This window comes from Carassius auratus, chromosome 5 (assembly GCF_003368295.1).
Source record: "Carassius auratus strain Wakin chromosome 5, ASM336829v1, whole genome shotgun sequence".
In the NCBI taxonomy this organism is placed as follows: Eukaryota; Metazoa; Chordata; class Actinopteri; order Cypriniformes; family Cyprinidae; genus Carassius; species Carassius auratus.
Window position 1 is genome coordinate 21,935,795 of NC_039247.1, and position 23,299 is coordinate 21,959,093.

A 23,299-nucleotide genomic window follows, 5' to 3' on the forward strand; every position below is an offset into this window, starting at 1 on the left:
GAGTCGCAGGATTAGTTTTGAGTTGGCAACACCAAACCTCTCCAATCCGGCTTTGTTGATACTGATCATCAACTTTCTTTGTCAACTCGGGCTTTTTGGAGCATGTCCACATGAATGTGTGACATCACTGGTGAACAGCCAATTACAAGACTTGCAGCACAAAGCAAGTTTGATTTTACTGCTCGCGAGAAACCGAGCGAGATTCAAAGCTAAAGGTTTTGCTAAAGGTTAAGAGATTGAAGAATGTGACAAATTTAAACGTCATATGAAACATGAAATAGGACAAATAAAATTAATTATCTTACTCTATCAGTACAGTCAAAAGTGAAACTTGTTAAGTTAGTTTATACATTTTGAAAATATAGTGATATAGACTCAAACATGTAAGGTCAGATTTTTTATTTTTTAAATAGTGCTATCAGCTTATTTATATTACATTATCTGTATACATTAATATATATTTAAATTAATTAAAAAAGAAATGATTTATAATAACTGTTAAACTAAAAGTGCTTGTGTGTAAAAGATAAACAATAAAAATAATATGAATCATAATGATATAAATCATAAAATTAACATTTCACATTTATGCATTTATCAGACGCTTTTATCCAAAGCGACTTACAATGCATTCAGACTATACTTCTTTTTTTTTTCCAGTTTGTGTTCCCTGGGAATTGAACCCACAACCTTTTGCGCAATAAAATGACTCTGTAATTATCATTAAAGCCAGACTTCTATAATAATTATTATTATTCTATATTTCTTTTGCATTATTGACCTTTAATTTGGAGCAAGATAAACTGGGGAGTGACTTTGTGTCAGACATGTGTCACTTCTCCCACATCTGATTGGTCCAACTTCAGTTTGAGATCTCTAACCCAGAACATAACCTGCCCTGGAGCAGGTTATGAATGCCGCTAAAAGACAAGCCACTTACGTGGTACCTAAAGCCCAGGATTGGTGCAAACTAACCTGAAACTTACCTGGCTAGAAAGGCTAATCTAGCTTCATGGTACAGTCTCCAGTACATATAACAAGTCAAAAGTTCACGGCGCGGTAAATCACCAGCAGAGGGCAGCACAAGACTCTACGCGTTTACACTTTCTGAAAAGAGACCTACTTCAGAATCCTAATTCGAGATAAAACTGATATATAAATAATACTTGATTCATTGTTGTTTACGTTTTTTTTTACATACATATATACATTTGGGTTGCTGTTCATCTCATATTTAATAAAGTGCTTTTATCAGTGCGAGTAGGCAAGGGAACGAATCTCAGGGCGTGAAATTCTAATGATGACATGAGTTTAAAAAAAAAAAATCTGTGATTCAGAATTTCATGAATAAAAAACAAGTTTGAACACCTTCGCTGTGGCGGTGACGCACACATCCATGTGACTGTGGCACTGACAAGCGTGCAGCGCATCAAGTTTGTGCTGCAACTCACTCCTGCAGCGCGCGAGGCGAGGAAGATGATGATGATGGTATGTGGGCTGTGACTGTGATTAACGCAAACAGAGCGGATTCAGATCTTACTACACAGTGAGCACCTGCTGGTGGCAGATCTGAGTGCTTGAGCTCTGGGTGTGACGGTTGGTTGTCTTTTGTCCTGCACCTGCTTCCTCTCAGAGGAACTGGAATATCTTCTCTGGAATTTCATTTAATTGAAAAGTTACACGTGCTCATGCTCACTAGTTCACTGGTGCATCTGTCTTAACGCATCTTTAACTCGTGTTCATGTGATTATTGGTGCTCATCTGATGTCACACAGTGAGCGAGCGCGCTCCAGATGCACGCGCTGTTTGATCGGAATTGGAAAGGGCTGGGAATCGATCTGACTCCGGTCTCGTTGCCCCGCGTTGCCGTGAGGATGTTCAGCTGTGTCGGGTGTTTTTGGGTGCTCCTGTCCTCCGCCCTGGTCGCGGTTTGCAGTTTTAGTTTCATCTCTCCCGCGTGGATAGTGAAGGAGCAGCTGAAAAACAAGGACTCCGTGAGTTTCGGGCTCCTGTGGCACTGCTCCGAGTCTCAGGATCATATGTACAGATGTTACACCTTTGGCGGGCTGGGCAAATTTCAAGAGATTCCATCAAGCTCTTGGCAGGTAGGTAGGATATGGATATATGCATATAAACATGCACTGACTCATAACAGTATGAAATGTCTTAGCTATAAAAAGATTCTGCAACTTTTGAATAAAACGTAGACTGACCTTTTTACAGCATCAGTCTTAAGCTCACATAGAGGAACTTTTTATTATTAATATAAAACCATTTATCACTTTTTATATCTTCGAAGAGTTGAAATGTAGGATTTTGATCTCGTTCTCCATCCAGAAATTTTAAATTCCTTATAAATTCATAAAAAGTGTTAACATCAAGGAAATGCAGTTGCATTCTTTTAAACTAAAAAAATATTTTTTTACATAATGAAAGTAGATTCAACTTGTCTGTATTTGAAAATCCAAATCAGAAAGAATGTATATTTTAACATTTTTATACTCTAAGTTTTTGGCACTTTTGTTATAAACTGCAATGTTATCCAACTTAACCTCTTGAAGGCAAAATCAAAAAAGTGAAACAATTGTCAGTACTATCACACACTCAAGAATCTACATCATCATGCAATATACCAAATTAGATTATACCTTTTGGTTATTTAAGTCCATATTCAGATCTTTATTCTAGGACATGCAATGAATGTTAAAAACAAAGACAAAACTATATAGTGTGAAGAAGTTTCTTTTTACAAGATTTTACTCTTCTCTTAATTAAATAATCAGCCTTATATTGCTTTATATGCTCATGGCATATATGGCTTTTGGCATGTTCCTTGTTTTTGATGGGGGAAAGAAGAGCAACCGTTGCTTATCTCATTGCAGGATATAAGAGTTTTGCTCAGTTGACATACACAGGTCTATTCTTAGCAGCAAAGTGCATCAGTCTTTTTCAGTAACTAAAAGCCCAATTTCCTTTTACGGTTTACAACCTAAAGTTTCAAATGTATCTGGTGTGTCTTAAAACTGGGTCAATTGAAAATGGTCAACACCTAAGCAAATGGGACTGTGTCAAATAAGGCTCAAGATTTCTGGAATGGTTCGGACAGTGAGAATGTGTTTATCAGACTGTCCTCACTGAAGTTTGTCAGTTCAGAGCTGTTCAGAGCATCTTTCTTGGGGAACATCTGCGTGTAGCAGCTTCATTATAGTCTTTTCACTGCATCCAGTACTTCTGTGAATCTTTTTTTTTTTCACTTTATGCATCAGTTTGACCCTAAAATATTTAATGTTTTAAGGATTAGCCTCTCACATGTATTGTATGTGATAGGGATTGTACAGCTAAAGGTCACCTGGATTAAAAGGCTCCTAGGATGTAATTTTCTCCTTTAACATTACCTGGCAACAAAAACACTACAACTCTTTCCAGAACAGCTGTAGTACTGAAACAAACAGTTTTGTGGGAAGTGGGAAATGTGCATTTATGGTGATGGATGTGCAAAGTGGGCTCATATTGACAGCTTCTGACATAATGGAGATTTATGTGTGAAATACACAGGAACTAAAATTGTAGCTCTGTACAGTGTTCATTTTGTCAATTGAACAGTATGTTGTCATGAAATATGTCTGAAAGAAAAGAGGACACCCATTCGCTAAAGTTTTTCTTTCTTTCTTTCTTTTTACTCCAGCTGTCTTGCTCCATCAATATTCAATTACATTTTTTTTTATGTCACGGAAGGTCTTTAGACCTGTTGTATTCTAGTTACAATTTTCAATGAGGTTCACATTTCTAAGGATAGTATCTTAAAAAAATAAGTAAATGTTCCAAAATTATTATTTTTTGGCATGTCATAGAGAAACGATTTTGGGTTCGCCAAAGAATCTTTAAGTGAACAAACCTTTTTGTGTGTGTGTGTGTGTGTGTGTGAAGAAATTGTAATAATCTAAAGAAGCTACTTCCACTTTAAAGAACCTTTTGTAAAATGGGAAGATTGCATTGATGTTAAAGGTTTTTCAATTAATCATAGATGCCTTTTATTTTAAAGAGTGTAATATAAAATTTGCATTGTCGGTAAACAACCCATGTGAAGGAAAATTCACATATGAGATCTCTCTGTCTCAGCTGATGCTCCTAAACTACTAAAAGATAAATGCAGTGAAGCAAATGGAGATGTTTAAGAGATCTCAACTGTCACTAACTATACTCGGATCTGAAGAAAAAGAGACTTAAAGAGTTAGTTCACCCAATAATCAAAATTATGTAATTAATAACTCACCCTCATGTCGTTCCAAACCAGTGAGACCTCCGTTCATCTTCATAACACAGTTTAAGATATTTTAGATTTAGTCCGAGAGCTCTCAGTCCCTCCATTGAAGCTGTGTGTACGGTATACTTTCCATGTCCAGAAAGGTAAGAAAAACATCATCAAAGTAGGCTATGTGACATCAGAGGGTCAGTTAGAATTTGTTGAAGCATCGAAAATACATTTTGGTCCAAAAATAGCAAAAACTACGACTTTATTCTGCATTGTCTTCTCTTCCGTGTCTGTTATGAGCGAGTTCAAAACAAAGCAGTTTGTGATATCCGGTTCGCAAACGAATCATTTGATGTAACCGGATCTTCTTGAACCAGTTCACCAAATCGAACTGAATCGTTTGAAACGGTTCGCCAAAAATTCGAACTGACCCTTTGATGTCACATGGACTACTTTGATGATGTTTTTCTTACCTTTCTGGACATGGACAGAATACCGTATATAGGTTTTCAGTGGAGAGACAGAAAGCTCTTGGACTAAATCTAAAATATCTTAAACTGTTACGAAGATAAATGGAGGTCTCGCTGGTTTGGATCGACATGAGGGTGAGTTAATTTTGATTATTGGGTGAACTAACCATTTAACTAAATAACATTTAAACTATATAATATTTTGAATGCTTTGTGGAGGATTTTTATTGAATTAAACTACATTGAATGAATTACATCCCTGCCCTATCTCTCTGAAAATACATCTTACACAAACCTCTTCATGGTATAAAATTTTAATTTATACATTATTTTATTTCAGTTGTCCCAGAAGGACATACATAAAGTCCATTGTAATTTAGTTTAGCATCTGTGCTGCCCTGTTTTCAACAGACCTTTTCCATTTCAGATAAAACAGAACACCGTAGTCTTCCTCTTGTTCCCTTAGTGTTCTCCCGCACTCTGTTTTCTCTTATGATTTATGTATGGATAAAAAATTAGCATTTGAAAGGAGATATTAATAAGTTGCATTTCTTGGATTTGTGGTAGAATTTAAAGGGCGGAGGATAAAGATATTCTGTCCATACTCAAGGCATTCAAGAAGGAAAGAAAGCACTGGGAGTAATGTTTGGCAGTGATGTGTGCGCAGCTTCTGCTAAATGCTTCAGTACGTAACTGAGTGTACACAGATCTGACTGCGGACTCATTTATTTATGAGCATTGTTAGCACTGCCATCTTTGTTGTTTTGGAGGTGAAGGGTTTGATAATGTTTCTGAGTAAGCTATAAAATGTCCATCTTTAAAGTTGATGCGCGTAATTATATTTTCAGTGTTAAAATACTTTCTCCTCTCAGTTTAATATGCTGAGACAACTATGGGTAAGTCACTGGGAGATGAACTCCTCAAAGTGAGTAAACACTGGCTCTGTGCTGCTTTCAACTTTGAGTTTGAGTGTTTGGTCGACTTCTGAATTAACCAGTTGTGTGAGTTTAGGGTCTGGCTGATTTCCATAGTTTGTTTCCCACATACTATGGAAGTCACAGCACCTGTTCGGTTACCCACACCCCCTTTTACGGAAAACTTATTTTGTATTAAAAGAGAAATTGTTTGATTTATAGGTCAATTAAGTTTGTGTTCAGTAACACGTTATGTGGCTTTTCACCGGGTGATCTTTGGACTTCTTCTTAAAAAACTCTTATGGGAAATAGGCTTACTTGTTTTTATCTGTTGTTATATTAAAAAGTGATTAAGAAGATTAAGTGAGTGTGGATCCCTTACTAGAATATGATAGAAAACTAATAGGCTATTGACTCTTAATTTTAATTGGATACCAATATATTCAGTCATGTCTGGAAACAAATATTTTCAATATCATTAGGTTATAGACAATAATGTAACATTTAATGAGCTATAATCATTTTGGAGAGCAGATTTCTTTGCAGTGGTTATATTAAACTCTGGAGATATTGTAATATCAAAATTGTACCATAGTTTGGAAAATTGATTTCTATGCAATTTTAGTACACGTGAAGCTATTGAACCATTCACACTGATTCTGTGAGCCCTAAGAAGATTTTTATCAACTGGTGGAAAACATTAGTATTACAGCTTTCATTTGTCATTCCCATTGATATAGATAGGGTGATACTTTCGAAACCGTTCTTATCCCCAGGCATCAGAAATTCTTAACTTTGGCATGTTTCTTCAGAATTTCCTGTTGTCCATGTGTACTAAGTTTAGCAAAATTTAAACATTGCATTCAAAAGATATGGAGGGTCGCACCCAAAATATATTGGCAAGTATCTCCAGAATGATTTAATTAATAAAATGATTTGATAACTTTTTCAAATTGGAACTATTCCACCAAGTTTGAGATTTGTACTTAAAGGGATAGTTCACCCAAAAATGAAAATTATATCATTAATGATATACAACACAACAGACACGGAAGAGAAGACAATGCTGAATAAAGTCGTAATTTTTGCTATTTTTGGACCAAAATGTATTTGATGCTTCAAAATATTCTAACTGACCCTCTGATGTCACATGGACTACTTTGATGATGTTTTTCTTACCTTTCTGAACATGGACAGTACACCGTACATAGATTTTCAATGGAGGGACTGAGAGCTCTCGGACTAAATCTAAAATATCTTAAACTGTGTTACGAAGATGAACGGAGGTCTTACGGATTTGGAACCATATGAGGGTGATATAATTTTCATTTTTGGGTGAACTAACCCTTTAAGGTTTCTCTTGCTCAGACACTTTGGTGGCTGAAAAAAACAGTACAATAATAGGGTTTGAACATGTTCTGAACTTGATCTCTTAAAAATAATCAATCTAGCTTGCAAGTTTGCTGGTACATTGATATGAAATGTCATTCTGACATGCTTTACTGGTTCAGTCACATAAGAAATCATGCAATTAGCATTGGCTTATCACTCAAAGTGGAGAGCGGTCTCTCTTCTCTCACTTCTCCTTGCATATTTGCTGACGGAGGCTGTTGTCATGCATGAGTGTCTGCCTCTCTCAGGTTTGGGTGGTCTTACGGCCATCAAGCAATAAATACAGTACTTTTTCATCATGCCATCACCGTCCTGCCTCGTTTCATTGATTTGCAGATTATTCCATTTATTTTAAGCCCCAATTCACCACCCCATCACATATTTCTCATACATCGACACAGGCTCATGTTTCTCAGCATGCCCAGTGCCCCTTTCTCTGTAGATGGCAAGAGCTCATTGGGCTTGTGTTTGGGTTCACAGCATGAACATTTTATGGAGTTCCATAACTAATGGTACTGCAGTTTTTCAAAGAGGTGAGGTGAAAGTTTTTTGGTTAAAAATGGATTAGTTTGCATTACTGGATATGACTGACAGTTGTTTAAAGTAAAATAGTTTGCTAATGTTTTGCTACTTTAACCTTACCTTGCTCTATTAAAGTAAAAACTGTTAAACTATCACTTGCGCTGAGAGTAACACAATTTCAATTCTCTTTATGTATGTACTGTATGTGTGGAAGAATCGACAATAAAGCAGACTTGACTTGACTTGCTATGACATCTACATTGTAGAGACCAGCGGAATTTCAAACAAACAAAAAGTCCTCAAAATTATTATTAGACTGTCAGTAATAAAAAAAAAGCAAAGGAACAAGTACAATAGAATAAAAAGATACAAATTAAACAAACTTTGCTTTAATATTTTTATGCAAGTCTCAAGCAGTATGATTATTTCATTTATTCACTATACCATTTATTATTAATGTCTCATTTCAGTTTAAGTTTAGCTTTAGTTTTGTATTTATTGCAGTTTATGTGAAAAGGTTCATGTAGCGTGGTACAGAAATTAATAATCAAATGTAAAATAAAATATAGTCTGCTTTAAGAGCCGCACGAATCCAAATTACTGTTACACGCGTATTTTCATTCTCAACTCTTAACATTCATTTATTACATGACCGACGAAGGTATACATGAATAATCACCAAGCTCAGCATTTTGACACATTTTTGCATGTACTTGACCGATTAGGCGCCCACCTTGTGCTAAAAGATGTCTTTAAATGTCCGTGTTCTCTGAGCGCATATCTCTTCCTGAGGAGCAGCGAAAGTTCTCTTTCAGGCTTTTCAAAAACATGAATAAATATACTTTGATAATATACTTTGATAAATGTCACGTTAAATGTTTTTTCTGATTTGCACGGGACATGGGCTTTATGAAGGAACGAAAGCTCAGCGCTGCAAAAGGGTGAGGAATGGGGCGCAATAATCGTTGTATCTCTATTATTGGAATTTCAGAATCGTTGGAGGCCGAAATCTGAAACAAATAATTTTTTCGAATAATTGCACAGCCACTCTGAGACCGTTGAAGCAGACAAGCATTAAAATGTTTTACTTTTATACTTTTTGTCATCCTAACAAAAACTGGAGCAGCATATAATGGTTCCTCTGAATGTCTAATGTTTATGGCCGTTTCCCAGTTGTATCAAGGCTTGAAAATTCATTGGAGTTGTTCATTTTTGAACATTGTCTTGATGAACAAAATGTGTAGGAGTCATAAATATGAACATTTGTTGGTCACAGAGCTGCAAATGCATAAAGTCTGTTTCCTGCCTTAGTTCTTTCAGTACATTCCTCACTATTGAATCAGCAAAACCTGATCTTCTTGTTTACTCCCACATAGTTCATATTGTGAAAATACCCTCTCATGTTTTTGTGCTGCATTATTGAGACCTATTCTAAATTCCCAGTCAGGGTCTCTGTGTTTGTATCCCTTCTTCAGACCCTGTTGTTTTGTGGTGGATCTTTTGTGATTCTCTTTGCCTCCCATCATCTCTATGTTTCAAAGCCCTCTTGGGCCAGAGAGCACATGCAAGACTCAGGCTGTCTGGATGTTGTCAGGCAACAGTCGTGACTGTGCTTTTACTGCCAACTTCTGATAGAGAAAATATAAAATGAAGCCAAGAGAAATTGTTTCTATGCCTTTTTAGAAGTACATATTTATGATAATGATTTTTAATCCGTAAAAGCAGAAGTTTGAGTTAAGATTTTTGATCTCAAAACCTCTCACTATGAGTTTGATATGTTTAAAGGGTTATTTAAAGGTGTAATATGATGCTATTTCGATGCCGGCTCAACATCATGATGTCAGTCTGATGACATCATCTATCGGCCCAACCCCACCGTGTACACTTTACTATGAGGCCATGGGAGTGGAGGTGTGATTGGCAGTAAAGTGATGCAGCTGATGCTGGTAGGTCACTTGACAATGACAATATGCAATATATATCCAAATTACACGCATTATCTGAATTACAAAATGTGAAAATGAATAAAGTGTTTATTCAGCAAATACATATTGATTTGACTACACTGCATCAGATTGCTTATTATGCATTGATTTTTTGTTTAGTTTTTTGCAGCATTGAGCCTTATAACCAATAATACGCTATTTCGTTGAGCTAAGGAATGCAATGGCCAATCGGAAACTCTAGTCAATGCAAAACAACTCTGGAGTTGTTGTTGAGTGTGCGCCCTTGCTGATTGAATTCTTTGCGCTCATGAATTCCCTCATCATAAACAACACAGTGCAGATACGATGTAAATAAAATATAAATTTTGTAGCTTCAGTGATTATAACGGGAGTTTTTGCATAACTTGCGCCAGTCTAGACTAATGTCATGGACCAACATGTTTGTCTGTGTAGCTAGAACCAGAACACATGACAAGCCGTTTCCCCCAAATGCAGACACAAAACACAAAAACTCTTTAGATGTATTCTATAAATCAACATTAATAATCATTATGGTAATATCAGGAACAATAATCGACAACAATTTATGTCACATAATATTGCATCTCAAATTAGCTCCTGTTTTTAAAAGTATAATTTAGCTACAATTTTAAATAGTGAATTGTTATGGGCAACAGTGAAGTATTTTGATAGATTGACGTTAGAGGTGCTCCGATCACGATCGGCCGATCGTTATGCGCATCTCGTCAGTAAAGCCGGTTCTCTAATCAGCGGTTAATTCCATCAGGTGCGTGCTTTCACATAGAGCAGCTGTTACTACACAGAGCCGTTGTTAATAGAGAAGATGCGCAAATCCACTTCATTTTCAGCATTTATTGGCGCATCTTAGGGGTGTGACGGTTAGTATATAACCATGAGACCGGCAAAACCGTGTCATTTAAAAAAAAATTTTACAAACATTTTTTATCAAAAATTATTTTAATTTTTTTAGATAGGATCATAAGATGCGCAATATATTGGGAGACATGGTTTTTACCACTTAATGAAGTTTTGTAAATCGTCAGACATGATATTTACCACTTCATAAAATTTTGCTTTGTAGAAAACCTTTCTTAAAAACGAATTTAGTTTTGTACAAATTTTATCTTAATTTTAATAAATGTTTCATCAACCAAGTGCATGTATTTTAATAAATAAAAAGAAAATATAGCAGACAATGATAACCGTGACATGTAAGCACCAGCGTGCCGCGTCCACTTGCACTGCACTGCACTAGAGCGCATCTCATCGTAAATGAAACTCAGCGTAGGCCTATGCCTCATACATTAGCATTAAATATCTTTGCTGCATCCTTTCCAGAACAGACAATGGCTTTTTTTTTGCGGCTCGCATCAGCAAAGCATTGCATCGCCATAGACCGCAAAACAATCAGCGGATGGCGGGCGGGTTCGGCTTTGAAATTTGCTCAAAAAACGTTGGCGCGGATGATGAGTTTTGTGACAGATCTCCTTAATAAACGGAGGTCTGAGATCTCTGCCCCTTTACCGATCAGAGCGTGTGCTGGCACGACGCTATCTCCAAGAACAACCAATTGACTCTACAGCAGATCCACTACACCCAACCCCCCCCCCGACGGTTATGTTATGAACCGTCACATTTGACTCACGTCATAACCGTCATTAACCAATTCTGAAACCAGCACACCCCTAGCACATCTTCTCAGTTAACAACGGCTCTGTGTAGTAACAGCTGCTCTATGTGAAATCACGCACCTGATGGAATTAACCACTGATTAGAGAACCAGCTTTACTGACGAGATGCGCATTAACGATCGGCCGATGACGTAATTATTTAAATTTACGTATTTGATATTAAAGACAACACGGATACAATTATCAAGGTAGTGATAAAAACTGACCTCACAAATGTTAAAAAAAATGCCCCTGGAAATCAGTCTTTTTTAATGGTCACAAAGTGATTACTTATTCAAAAGAGGTCCTTATACACATACATACACAGTATATGTATATAGATACGTGTGTGTGTGTGTGTGTGTTATATATGCTTAAACACACACACACACACACTTATATGTATTTATATGGAATATCACAATTCATTATTTTATCACATGATAAAAGGTATAAATCCCGTAGCAGATGTAGACAGGTGGAGCTGGGGGAGTTGGAAGATTTCAGAGGAATTATGATAACACGCTACAGGACCATCTTACAGAAAACACTGAACCAGACTATTTAAATGTTGAGCAGTCTCACTGGCTGTAGATTCAGCAGAGGCCAATCAGCTTGTGCCAAGTAGTAAATTGTGATTCCATTTACTTTTTTACATTTTTCACAGACCCCCAAGCCCTGGACCCCAGTTTGAAACTATCTGGTCTAGGATTCTATATTAAAGAACTATGTAATGCACTAGTGGATGGGCTCACAGTTCACAGAGCAGTTCCTCACCTCTCTCACACTGTTCATTTGCTCTCTCTCAAGCACACACGCTCTTTTTTTTTTCTGGAGGTCCTTGTAGTCTGTATCTTGAGAAGTCAGCTGTAATTTCCTGCATCTGAACCTGTTAAGGGTTCTCAGCCTACGGAGCCAAACCACCGAAGCTGCGAGTTTTATCATGGCCGCCACATTGCTGTCTAATGAAATGATGAATGAGGCCTAGTTTCTCACTCTCCCTCTCTCCCCTGCCTCTCTTTTCCTCTCAGTGTTGGAATGAGAGAGAGTGCACACAGAGCAGAGCAGTAGCATGGCGGTCCCAGCAGAGAGAACCCACATATTAGACGGGCACAAGGGCCAGCGGATCAGCTGTCAGGCTGAGAGATATACAACACCACGGCTCCATGCATTTATACAGAGAGCAGAGCAGGATAAGTGGAGGAAGCCTTCAGATCGAAGTCAGTCACTCAGTACATGACCCAAGGTTTTTCTCAATGCAGATTTACAGGATCATAGTTAGAGATCACCTTCTTTCTCTGTACAGTTCTGCACACAAGTTTACATAGTGCTTGAAGAATTTGTAATATGCATTTTCTATTAAAATAAAACCGAGAAACTGAGAAATATAAAACATATATACAAAATAAAAGCTATATATATATATATATATATATATATATATATATATATATATATATATATATATATATATATATATATATATATATATATATATACAGTCATGCCCACAAATATTGGCACCCTTGGCAAATATGATCAAATAAGGCTGTGAAAATTAATCTACATTGTTAATCCTTTTGATGTTTTATTTGAAAAATTCACAAAAATTTATCCTTTCATTTGGATAATAAGAATTTAAAATGGGGGGAAATATCATTATGAAATAAATGTTTTTCTCTAATACAAATTGGCCACAATTAAGGACACCCTTTTATTGAATTATTTTTTAAACCTCCATTTGCCAGTTTAACAGCTCAAAACTGTCTCCTATAATGCCTGATGAGGTTAGAGAAAACCTCACAAGAGATCAGAGACCATTCCTTCATCCAGAATCACTCCAGACCCTTCAGATTCCCAGCTTCTCCTCTTCAGTTCACTCCTCTCATTTTCTGTAGGGTTCAGGTCAGAGGACTGGCTATAGCAGAAGCTTGGTTTTGAGCTCAGTGACCCATTTCGGTGTTGTTTTTGAGATTTGTGTTTGGATTATTGTACGCTTGAATGATCCAAACATGGCCTATTATAAGATTTCAAAGAGTCAGTCACTTTTAGATTTTTTTATCTGTTGGTATTTGATAGAATCCATGATGCCATGTGTCTAAACAAGATGTCCAGGACCTCCAGCAGATATACAGGCCCACAACATCAAAAATACAGCTGTATATTTCATTGTACACATGGGTTACTTTTTTATCCCTGTTTTCACCAAACCCATCTTGAGTGTTTACTGCTAAAAAGCTCATTTTTAGTTTCATCTGATCATAGAAGCCAGTCCCATCTTAAGTTCCAGTCGTGTCTGATAACTGAATATGCTTTAGTTTGTTTTTGGATGAGCTAGGAGAATTTTTCTTGAATACCTCCCAAACAACATGTGTTGATGTAGGTTCTGTTTGACAATTTTTTTTAAAGCTTTTCTGAACCAGAAACTCAACTATTTTCTGCAATTCTCCAGCTGTGACCCTTGGAGAGTCTTTAGCTACATAAACTCCCTTCTCACCGCACATTAGGACGAGATAGGCACACGTCCTCTTCCAGGCAGTTTTCTAACATTTTCTGTTGATTGGAAATTCTTAATTATTGTCCTGATGGTGAAAATGGGAATTGTCACTGCTCTAGCTCTTTTCTTAAAGCCACTTCACCAATTTGTGAAGCTCAATCATCTTTTGCTGCACATCAGAAATATATTCTTTTGGTTTTTCTGATTGTGATGGATGATTAAGGGCATTTGGGCTTTGTTTTCCCTCCACTTTATATTTCTGTGAAACAGGAAGCAATGGCTCGATCATTTCATGTTTATAATCATGCTGGAGTGCTCAAAATTGTGAGTATGAATGGGAATATACTTCAGAGATATTTTACTCATAAGAATTTCTAGGGGTGCCAATAATTGTGTCCAACGAGTATTTGAGAAAAACATTAATTTCATAATGATATTTCCCCTCCGTTTTAAATTTGTATTATCCAATGAAAGGATACATTCTTGTGAATTTTTTTAATAAAACATATTAAACATATTAACAATGCAGATGAATTTTCACAGCCTTTTTTTATCATATTTGCCAAAGGTGCCAATATTTGTGGGCATGACTGTATGTGTGTATATATATATATATATATATATATATATATATATATATATATATATATATGTGTGTATGTATGTAAATTTGCGAGCAGAACTTTATGGCTCTCTTGTTGCTGTCGTACATTGGCTAATGGAAATATCCTCCTTTTGTGTGTGGTGGTAGCTTACAGTGATAAGGTAAGTTATATATAAGAGTTGTGTTTGTGGAACAGGACTCTGGGGAGAAACTACAACCAATCAGATCAAGTCCAGAGAGGATGGGAAAGCAAATGAGTGTCATTCCCATTTATGCACTTTTTTTTTCCTTCAGCTCTGTTCACAACTTGCATTAACGTCCACCTTGGGTGATCCAATCACAAGAGGTCAGGAAAGACAGATCGCTCTTTTCAATTGTTGTCTCTTCTAGGTTTACAGTTTAAGCAGTCTCTTATGCTCACCAAGGCTGCATTTATTTGATCAAAATACAGTAAAAACAGTAAGATTATGAAATATTATTACACTTAAAAAAAAAAAAATTGTATATTAAATAATATTATAAAATGTAATTTATTCCTGTTGTGCAAAGGTTTATTTTTTTATTTTTTTTATGAAGCATTACTTCAATCTCACATGATAATTCAGAAATCATTATAATATGCCCATTTGGTGCTCAAGTACCATTTCTTATTATTATCAATGTTGAAAAGAGTCGTGCTGCTTAATATTTTTGTGAAAACCTTTATACATTTATGTTGGGATTTAAAAAAATAAATAAAAACTTTAAATTAACAGCATTTATTTGAAATAGAAATCTTTAGTAATATTCTAAATGTCTTTATCACTTTTGATGAATTAACTGTGAAATAAGTGTTACTTTCTTTGCGAAAAACTTACTGACCTCAATATAAGTATTATATAGAATTTAATTAAAACTTGTAAAATGTTTTATTTATATATATATATATATATATATATTTCTGTGCAATCTTGGAACTTCTCAGTAAAAAGATCACAATGAATTTCTAAGAAGCATTTGGACTATACACATACTCCTAGCCCTGTTCATCAAGATGTTAATACAAGATGTAAACACTGTATTTTCAGTTGTCTTACAAGGATGAATATTGTAATGTTACCTGGAGAGAAAAGTAGAGCAGTACTGGGATTTCTCCAGTTTATTTCACAAACATGACAGCCTTAAATAAATGTCAATGATGAGAATTAAGGCCTTTAACTGCTTATCAGGTCAGAGCAGTTCTCTCCACGAGTGCCCTCCAAACTGACCTCATTATCTCAAGGCTTTGTTCCCTCAGGAACTCAAAACAAGAAGCTCTAATTGTAGCAAAAGCATCTGAATATGATAAAGAGCAACAGAACAGTGACATTGTGAGTTCAGCGTTTGATGGGATTTAATCTGGCTCTGGTTTATTGATAATACATGGCACATATTAAAATGGTTTTGGACTCCTTTGGGAACCGCAGTGAGAGGATTGTGGAGGAGAGAGCTCAGCGTCAGCATCTGTGGCAGAGATATGGCGACAGTTTGGATTGGATGCAATGCTGGCATGACAGATAACAGTAAATAATAGAGACTGTGTTCTCACAATAGAGTTGAGAAACTGTGATCAGTGCTGGTTGGCACATAAAAACATCATAAACAGGAATAAGCTCTTATTTTTGGGGGGCGCAAAAGTGGTAGTTTAATTTTACACACTGCAGAATTGCATATCTATCTCTTTATCAGTCTGTCTGTGTCTTATTCAATTACAAATTCATCCATCCATCCATCCACTACAGAATTTTGAATCCATTCATCCGTCCATCCATCCACAGCAGAATTACACATCCATCCATCCAAACATAAAGGCTTTTACAACTCTTATTATAAACTTTATCAAGTTAACATCTAACATCATGCTAAAATCTTGACTTTTAACTTTCTAGTTAAAAGTACAGTAACATGTATTTCTTTTTATTTAATTTAATTTCAATTCATTAAAATGTAGCTTTTTACATTCACATTGCAATTCCATGTTTTCTGCTTCAATTCAAATTCAGTGTAAATTCAGAAAAAGGCTTTTTGAGTTCAGGTCTGAATAGTGCACAACCCAGTAACATGTTAGGAATCATTCATTGCCAGGCCTTACCTCAAACATTATGTGACAAACCACAAAACTGTCATAAACTGGTTTAAAATTTAGACATTGTTTAGAGCTTGTCTGGGTTCTTCATGGCTTAAGGATAATCACAGTCTGATTTGGCACATTGTAGCAGGCAGACCAGCCTGAAAGCCATTTGGATTTTTACAAAATACAGACACTCAGTATTTGTCACTGGGGATGAATTCATTGGGCTTGGGATTTTAGATTTGTTTTTCCTGGCTTTAGGCAAATGTTTTAGAATGATGTTTGTAGCCAAGGCTCAGATGCATTTGAACAAACAGCTGCTTGGACAGTAGAGTGAGCTGTGATGGATTGGGTGCCAGTCTGGGATTGGATTAGGGAGATTAACAACGTTAGCAGTGCGTGGACTAAGAGGGAATTGTGGGTGATGTGATGTAGTCATAATGAAACAACATTCACAATCCATTGTACTTTCTGTGGAAATGGGATATTAAATGATAAAAATGTGTAAATGTGAATGTGCAAATCCAATTGGATGGCAAACTGATCAATCAAGACATATAACGGCCACATTCTAGGCCTGTGTTGATGTGGGTTTAGGCTTTGTTGCTGTGTTGGATTATAGGTGAGTTCTAGCAGAGCATTTATTGCTCAGACTGACAATTTAATCTTTACATTCGAGTTAATTGGTTCAACTGAAGTAATGACAAATGGACTAAGTGCTGCATTTAGAGATGGTTGAAAAAAATGCCTGATATAAGGTAAAAAAATGCTCCTGAAAATGATTTTTTTTATTAAAAATAGATTTTGAGGCATTGAAAAAAAGGAAAAGGGGGCGAGAGAGAAAATGAATACAGATGGACAGAACTGAGAGGAATAGTTCGAATAAAAGTGAAGGCTAAAAAGGGAACAAAATAACCACGAAAGGTAAATAGGTAGGAGATGAATTGATAATAGACCAGTCATAAAAAGAGCAGACACCTTCTTCCTTTAGGTGGAGGACAGAATGCTGAGTCAGAGCTTTCACCTCACACGATGTCCTTTACTTAAACAGCCTGTCCGCTTCAGCAGCTCCACAGGAGACCCTCTGTAGTTTATGTATTGATATAACCGTGAGCCCAGGACCATTTTTTTACGTCAATGATTGTTCGCTTGGCTTGATGCGTAGGGTACTTGCTCTGCTGTGGGTTTGTTTCCATCAGCGGCCCTCTCGTGCAAGCCATTTGTAACATGCATGAGCAGATGGTTGACTGACCGCACAACAGCCTGCAGAGCAGATGTGTTAAATCTTTTCAAATAAAGAGCTGAGCTGTGGATGTCGGGTCAAAAACCTTTATGTAGCCAGCTTCTCATAAATGTTTGTACATTCACACAAACAATACAAGAAGTTCTAATTTTTCCCTTCCCTTGGGACACTTAAAAAAAAAAGCCATTTCACGGAAAACTGGATTTTCTTGGTCATATGAAGTAAGAGTTTGTGCTCTGTAGACACAGTCTAGCTGTCAGAATACAAAGGTTGTGTAAATTGGTAATTAGCATATGACAGTCCACATTTACAAAGCAACAGGTATTGCCTGCCCAGTAATGGTGAGGGAGGAAATAGTCCCTTAAATCGCAAGCCCTTCACCAAGGCTGCATCTTAAAACTTGACTTGCTGGTGACTTGCTGCCTCGCTGCAGTATCAGGCAGCATTTTTGCACGAAGACACCTCATGAAACTGATTTTGGACAGGCTTCTGAGGCAGAGTAATGATTTAATGAACTACAGCTAAATGACCACCGACCGCAACTTTCAGACGCCATCTTTATTTTGGACGGTCACAGAATGGAATGCACAGGATTGTGGGATATCACAGGCAGCGAAGGATACATCTATGCTGCCTTCAAAAATCGGCCATATGAAGGCATCTCAGGAGACCGGAACTGAAGCTAACATTGAATTCGGATGTGCTTTGATGTCTTCCTACCTTGGAATGCGTCCTCCGAAGGCAGCATTTTTTAGTATTCGGATGCAGCCCAGGTTCCTGACAGGAGTGGGTGTGTGAGAGGGGAGGGGCGCAGAAACCGCTAGGGTTGGCGGCGTGTGATGAGGCACACCTGAACTGAATGGAGCCTCATCACCACCGCTGTTAAAGACCGGTCTCTTCCCCAAGGCATGCACACTGGTGTCCTAGTGGGTCCAGGAAGGGAGCCAGGAGGGACTCCCATGCCACAAATATATGAGCTGCTGGACCCGTGGTCCGGAATGGAAATGCACCGGTGACTCCAATACATGTATATGCAACATATGCTCAGAGAGCCTGGTGTGGATGTATGCATTCCTTTTAGATATTGCCGTAGATTGTGAATATGGGTTAACAGTTTTGGCTCCTCACTCAAATTAGGCAATAATCAGTTAATTAGCGAAATGTAAAAGCCAATCAAATCTAAAACTAAAATTTTACAGATTTTATATTGGGTAGTTGGACAGCACTTTTTGTATGGGCATGGCCCAACTGTCTTTACGCCCCTTTAAAAAAAGGTGTAAAATATAGCTTTTTTTCTAAGAGCTTTAAGTTTATTTTTAGGGGTGGACAAACTACTGAAATGTTTATATCTCCACACATCATTTTTTACTGTCGTGCAGAGCAAAAAAATAAATGAAAATAAAAGAAAGGGTCTTATATACAGCTTTCATCATGCTCATCTAGTGATCTTAAACCAGCTCAGCCTATTTTTTGTATTTCCCTATCAACTGTCCAAATGAATTTCCACCCACATGTCTCTAGAGAAGGAACTGAGCCTTTTTAATTAACGGTTGCACACATTTTGACAAATGCTTTTGATAAAATCGAGATAGCGAATTTGTTATTTGTGTACTGTTGCATCACTTTTAACAAACTGCAGACTGCAGAGAGCTTATGGTCAGGATGCAGGAAACGCACTTTTAAGTGAGTGAGTCCATTTGAGGGAGTAAATTATTTTGCAATCAGGCTGATGCAACTTCTGCTTCTGGGTTTGTAATTCACTCCATCACATCATTTGAAAACATCTGCAACTTGGAGTTTATAAGTCTTCAAGCCCTCAAAATCAATTTCCTTTTATTTTATAATGCATGGTTTGAAGTAAATGTTTTGAAGTAAAGTAAGTTTAATTGTGGAACTAAGCATAGGATTACCTGAGCACATGATGTTCTTTTCATTATATGAAAAAGACATAAAATACCATGTTTGTGATTGAGGCTGAAGACAATTAGCCTATTCTGTGATGGTGGTTGTTTAGAGTTGTGTTGAATCTTCAGATGGCAACATGAAGACCGTCTCTATCCTGGCCTGTATAGTGAGCACTGCAGTTACAGTAGTATTTCAGGAAGCACAGGAGAGCGCTGACAGACTGAAGCGCTCATGCATAAATGCAGGAGAAAGTGGACAGAGTGGCTTTTTGGAGAGTGGGTGAGGTATACTCAAGGACAACTTCCACACTCTCTTTCCTCAACTTTTCAACTCCTAGATGAATGCTAGATGCTCTTTTATTCCATTCATTTGTGTGTGTGTGTGTGTTTACATCTTCATATATGTGAGGTCTGTCTTGAAAGTTCATGTTTGATGTCATTCGTGAATATTTCGTCAATATTTTATTTTGAAGGTCATTGTTGTTGACGGTCATAGTTAGGCCTGGGCGAAAAAAATCAATTGAATGAATTAATTCGAATTTTTTGTTACAGGCAATTTAAAAAAATAAGTAAATTGAGTTTTTGTGTAATGGTGCATTTTTGGCTCCCCGGAGCTTCCGTAGCGTTAGTTTCACATGGCAGTATGGCAAGCGACAACAACAACATCATAACACTCACGAAACAGCAATTGACAACATGGCTACCAGTGAGAGTTGGAGGTTTGTTCCCAAGAAAGGAATAAAATCATCTGTTGTTTGGAACTGGTATGGGTTTGCTGCGACAGACGTGGAGCAAGAGACCCCACGCTGCCTAAAGCCCATCCCTCAAAAGCAGCAGCACCAGCCGAATATAAAAATGGGGGTTACATTTGTCTTGCTTTTGATTAGGGGTGCTCCGATCACGATCGGCCGATCGTTTATGCGCATCTCGTCAGAAAAGCCAGTTTTCTAATCAGCGGTAAATTCCCTCAGGTCACATCGAGCAGCTGTTACTACAAGGAGCCATAACTGAGAAGATGCGCAAATCCACCTTCATTTTCAGCGTTTATTTGCGCATCTTCTCAGTTAACAAACGGCTCTGTGTAGTAACAGCTGCTCGATGTGAAATCACGCACCTGAGGGAATTAACCGCTGATTAGAGGACCGGCTTTACTGACGAAATCCGATCGTGATCGGAGCAGCCCTATTTTTGATTAAATAAAAGCTAAATTTTCTTTAAGTTGTCTGCTGTTGTACTTATTGCTTTCCTTAAGTAGGGGGGAAAATCGGAAAAAAATCGGAAATCGAATTAAAAAAAATAAAATCGGAGATATTTTTAGGCCATATCGCCCAGCCCTAGTCATAGTCTTGTTTGCTCTTTCCTGTTTTGATTGTTTTCAGGTGTTTCTAGTTAAATTATTAGTTCATTTGTTTTTAAAGCCTTCATCTTCCTTTTGTTGAGTTCTGTTCAGTGTTTCCCGCTTTTGACGAGTCTATTGTCATGGTTTTTGTTCAAGTTAAAGATCAAAACCATCCATCGTAAGCAACATGATCTGGCTTTGGTTGTTAAGCAGAACTAGAAAAAGGGGTTGTTTACCATTTCAGCTAAAAAGGAAAACTTATTTTCCTTTTGGGCGCCTGAAAAGGCTAACCTTTGAAGACAAGTTTAAAAGTTTTTGACCGTCTCGGAGTATGAAAACACAAATTTGTAAAAAACTGTGATGTCATATGCACACATATTACAATTACAGTCTATAGAAATTGTGTATGTGCATATTTTTCTTTACAAAGTGACATTGGCAACTACTGGCTTGGCATTGATAATACTGCATTTTTTTGTCATTTCTGTGGAAGCATGTGCACGGGGATTGTCTTGACAACATTGTCATCTGTACACAAAATTTATTCTCTTTTTAGTACATTCAGTGTTCTGTAAATCTACCGAAAGTTAATCTTGAACCTCCTTTGAGCCACCACTACATCGTCATGCCAAGGAAAAACTCAGGGAATAGGAAGAGTCCAGAGAATCACCGCTGTAGGAATAAATAGTCAGAATAAGTCAGTGACAGTAGTTACAGTAAACCATGAATCAGTTGCTAGCAATAGCACACAGCATAATGCATACTAAGAATATACTTTAAACTCCCTGCTCTAACCAGAATGTGAAATAAACTGCAGAATGAAGTACATATTTCTAACTGTGACCAACAAGTTATTATTATAGTCAAATTATAATCTCAGAATTGCATTTTTTTTTTTTCTCTCGCCTAAAATCGTTAGAGGTAGAAATGCCTAACTCCCTTACTCCAGCCCTATGCCTACTCCTTAACCTAAATCTATTCCTAAAATCTACTTGGGTTAATGACATTAAACCACAGACTGTTTCTATACAGTCGAGGATAAGTAGCATATCCTTCTTTCTCTACCAGACCTTAATGTGCAGGAAGAGGCATTAATATCCCTGCTTCATTATACAGCACTTGTAAACAGGTCTGCTAATGTGTGCGAGTGCTGCTTTTCTCACAGTGATGGGTTGTTTGTTTACTCTCACAGACGGATCTCATGATGGTTAAGCGAATGCTTTCTCCCTCATTTATTTTATTAATTTGTATTTTTGCTCATTCATGTCATCTTTGGTAATATGTTTGGTACAAAATGATTAAGTGGACATGTTTATGCATGTATCTGCATGTTTAATTTTAGCCAAGGCTTTTGTCAGTGGGAAATGTCTGGCCCATATTCTTTGTCTTTAGCAAGATGAAAAGATGAAAAACTCTGAAGCTGCCATACCATCATTAGTACACCTAGAAAATGCCTCCACATTCACAAACCCTCTCATTTGTGCTTAGACCATCTACCATTTTGATGTATTATTTACGGCCCTGCCGAGGGGGAGAAAGGCTGCAAAAGGAGAGGACTGAAAAGAAAGAGTCTGAAAGTGGTGAGAGCGTAATAGGGAGGGGGTGCTGTTTTATCTTTTCTCTCTTGTTTTTGCCCCACGCTTTTTGCGAACCCCCATGAGGCATTAGGGTCCATCAGAGGTGTAGTGCAGGGAATATGCAGATAAGACCTACTTCTTTTATTAGTCGGCATTGCATATACCCATTTGTAAATGCGCGTCATTCAATAGTGTCCTACATTAGCCAAATCATGACAGTTCGACACATCATTAGGAAAATATAGTAAAAATATTATAGAGTACAAATGATTGGTTATTGTCCACAGTGGCAGAGGCAGAAAGTTGTTGGTGGGTGGGCCTCTAAAAGAGTGGGTGGGCCTGAATAATTTGCATCACCCTGCTCAATAATAAGAAAGAAAGAAAGAAAACAATGGACTGTTCTGAAATGAATTCGAGGTGGATTGCAATCCGCAATCCAAGTAAAACTCTTCAGGAGATGGTCTGAGATGCATTCCAGATACAACTTGACAAGTGTCAATGCATCTGGTTGTTGAACAACATTTTACAGTACCAACATGTAGCTAATCTCCCCACATATGGCTCTCCACAGATTAACGTCTCTGCACAGCAAGTAGATGCGCAAACTGCCGCAAATAAACTGAAAATTTGGCCTCGCATCCAGCGGCTCAGTTTGTTAAGGTTTTAACAGACTCGAAGACTCATCTCCTGTGCCGCTGCAAAAGGAACAAATTGTAACCAACACAATAAATCAGTGCAAATAGGTTTAATGACGTTCAAATAGTTTTCAGTGCAAAAAGAAGTTTTAAGTCCGTATGTGAGGATTAGGGCTGCAGCTATTGATTCTTTTTGTAATCGATTAATCTAACACTTAATCGAT

The 23,299-nt window shown here is 37.2% G+C and overlaps 1 protein-coding gene across 1 annotated transcript in view; it reads left to right on the forward strand.

Moving 5' to 3' along the window:
- Window positions 1–1,442: 1,442 nt before the first annotated feature.
- The window catches only part of lhfpl7 (LHFPL tetraspan subfamily member 7), a 126,099-nt gene continuing 104,242 nt past the window's right edge, over window positions 1,443–23,299 (forward strand). The window contains exon 1 of the mRNA XM_026253358.1: window positions 1,443–2,105. Coding sequence (XP_026109143.1) covers window positions 1,794–2,105 — 312 coding nt within the window. The 5' untranslated portion in view covers window positions 1,443–1,793. The remainder of the gene's footprint in view (window positions 2,106–23,299) is intronic.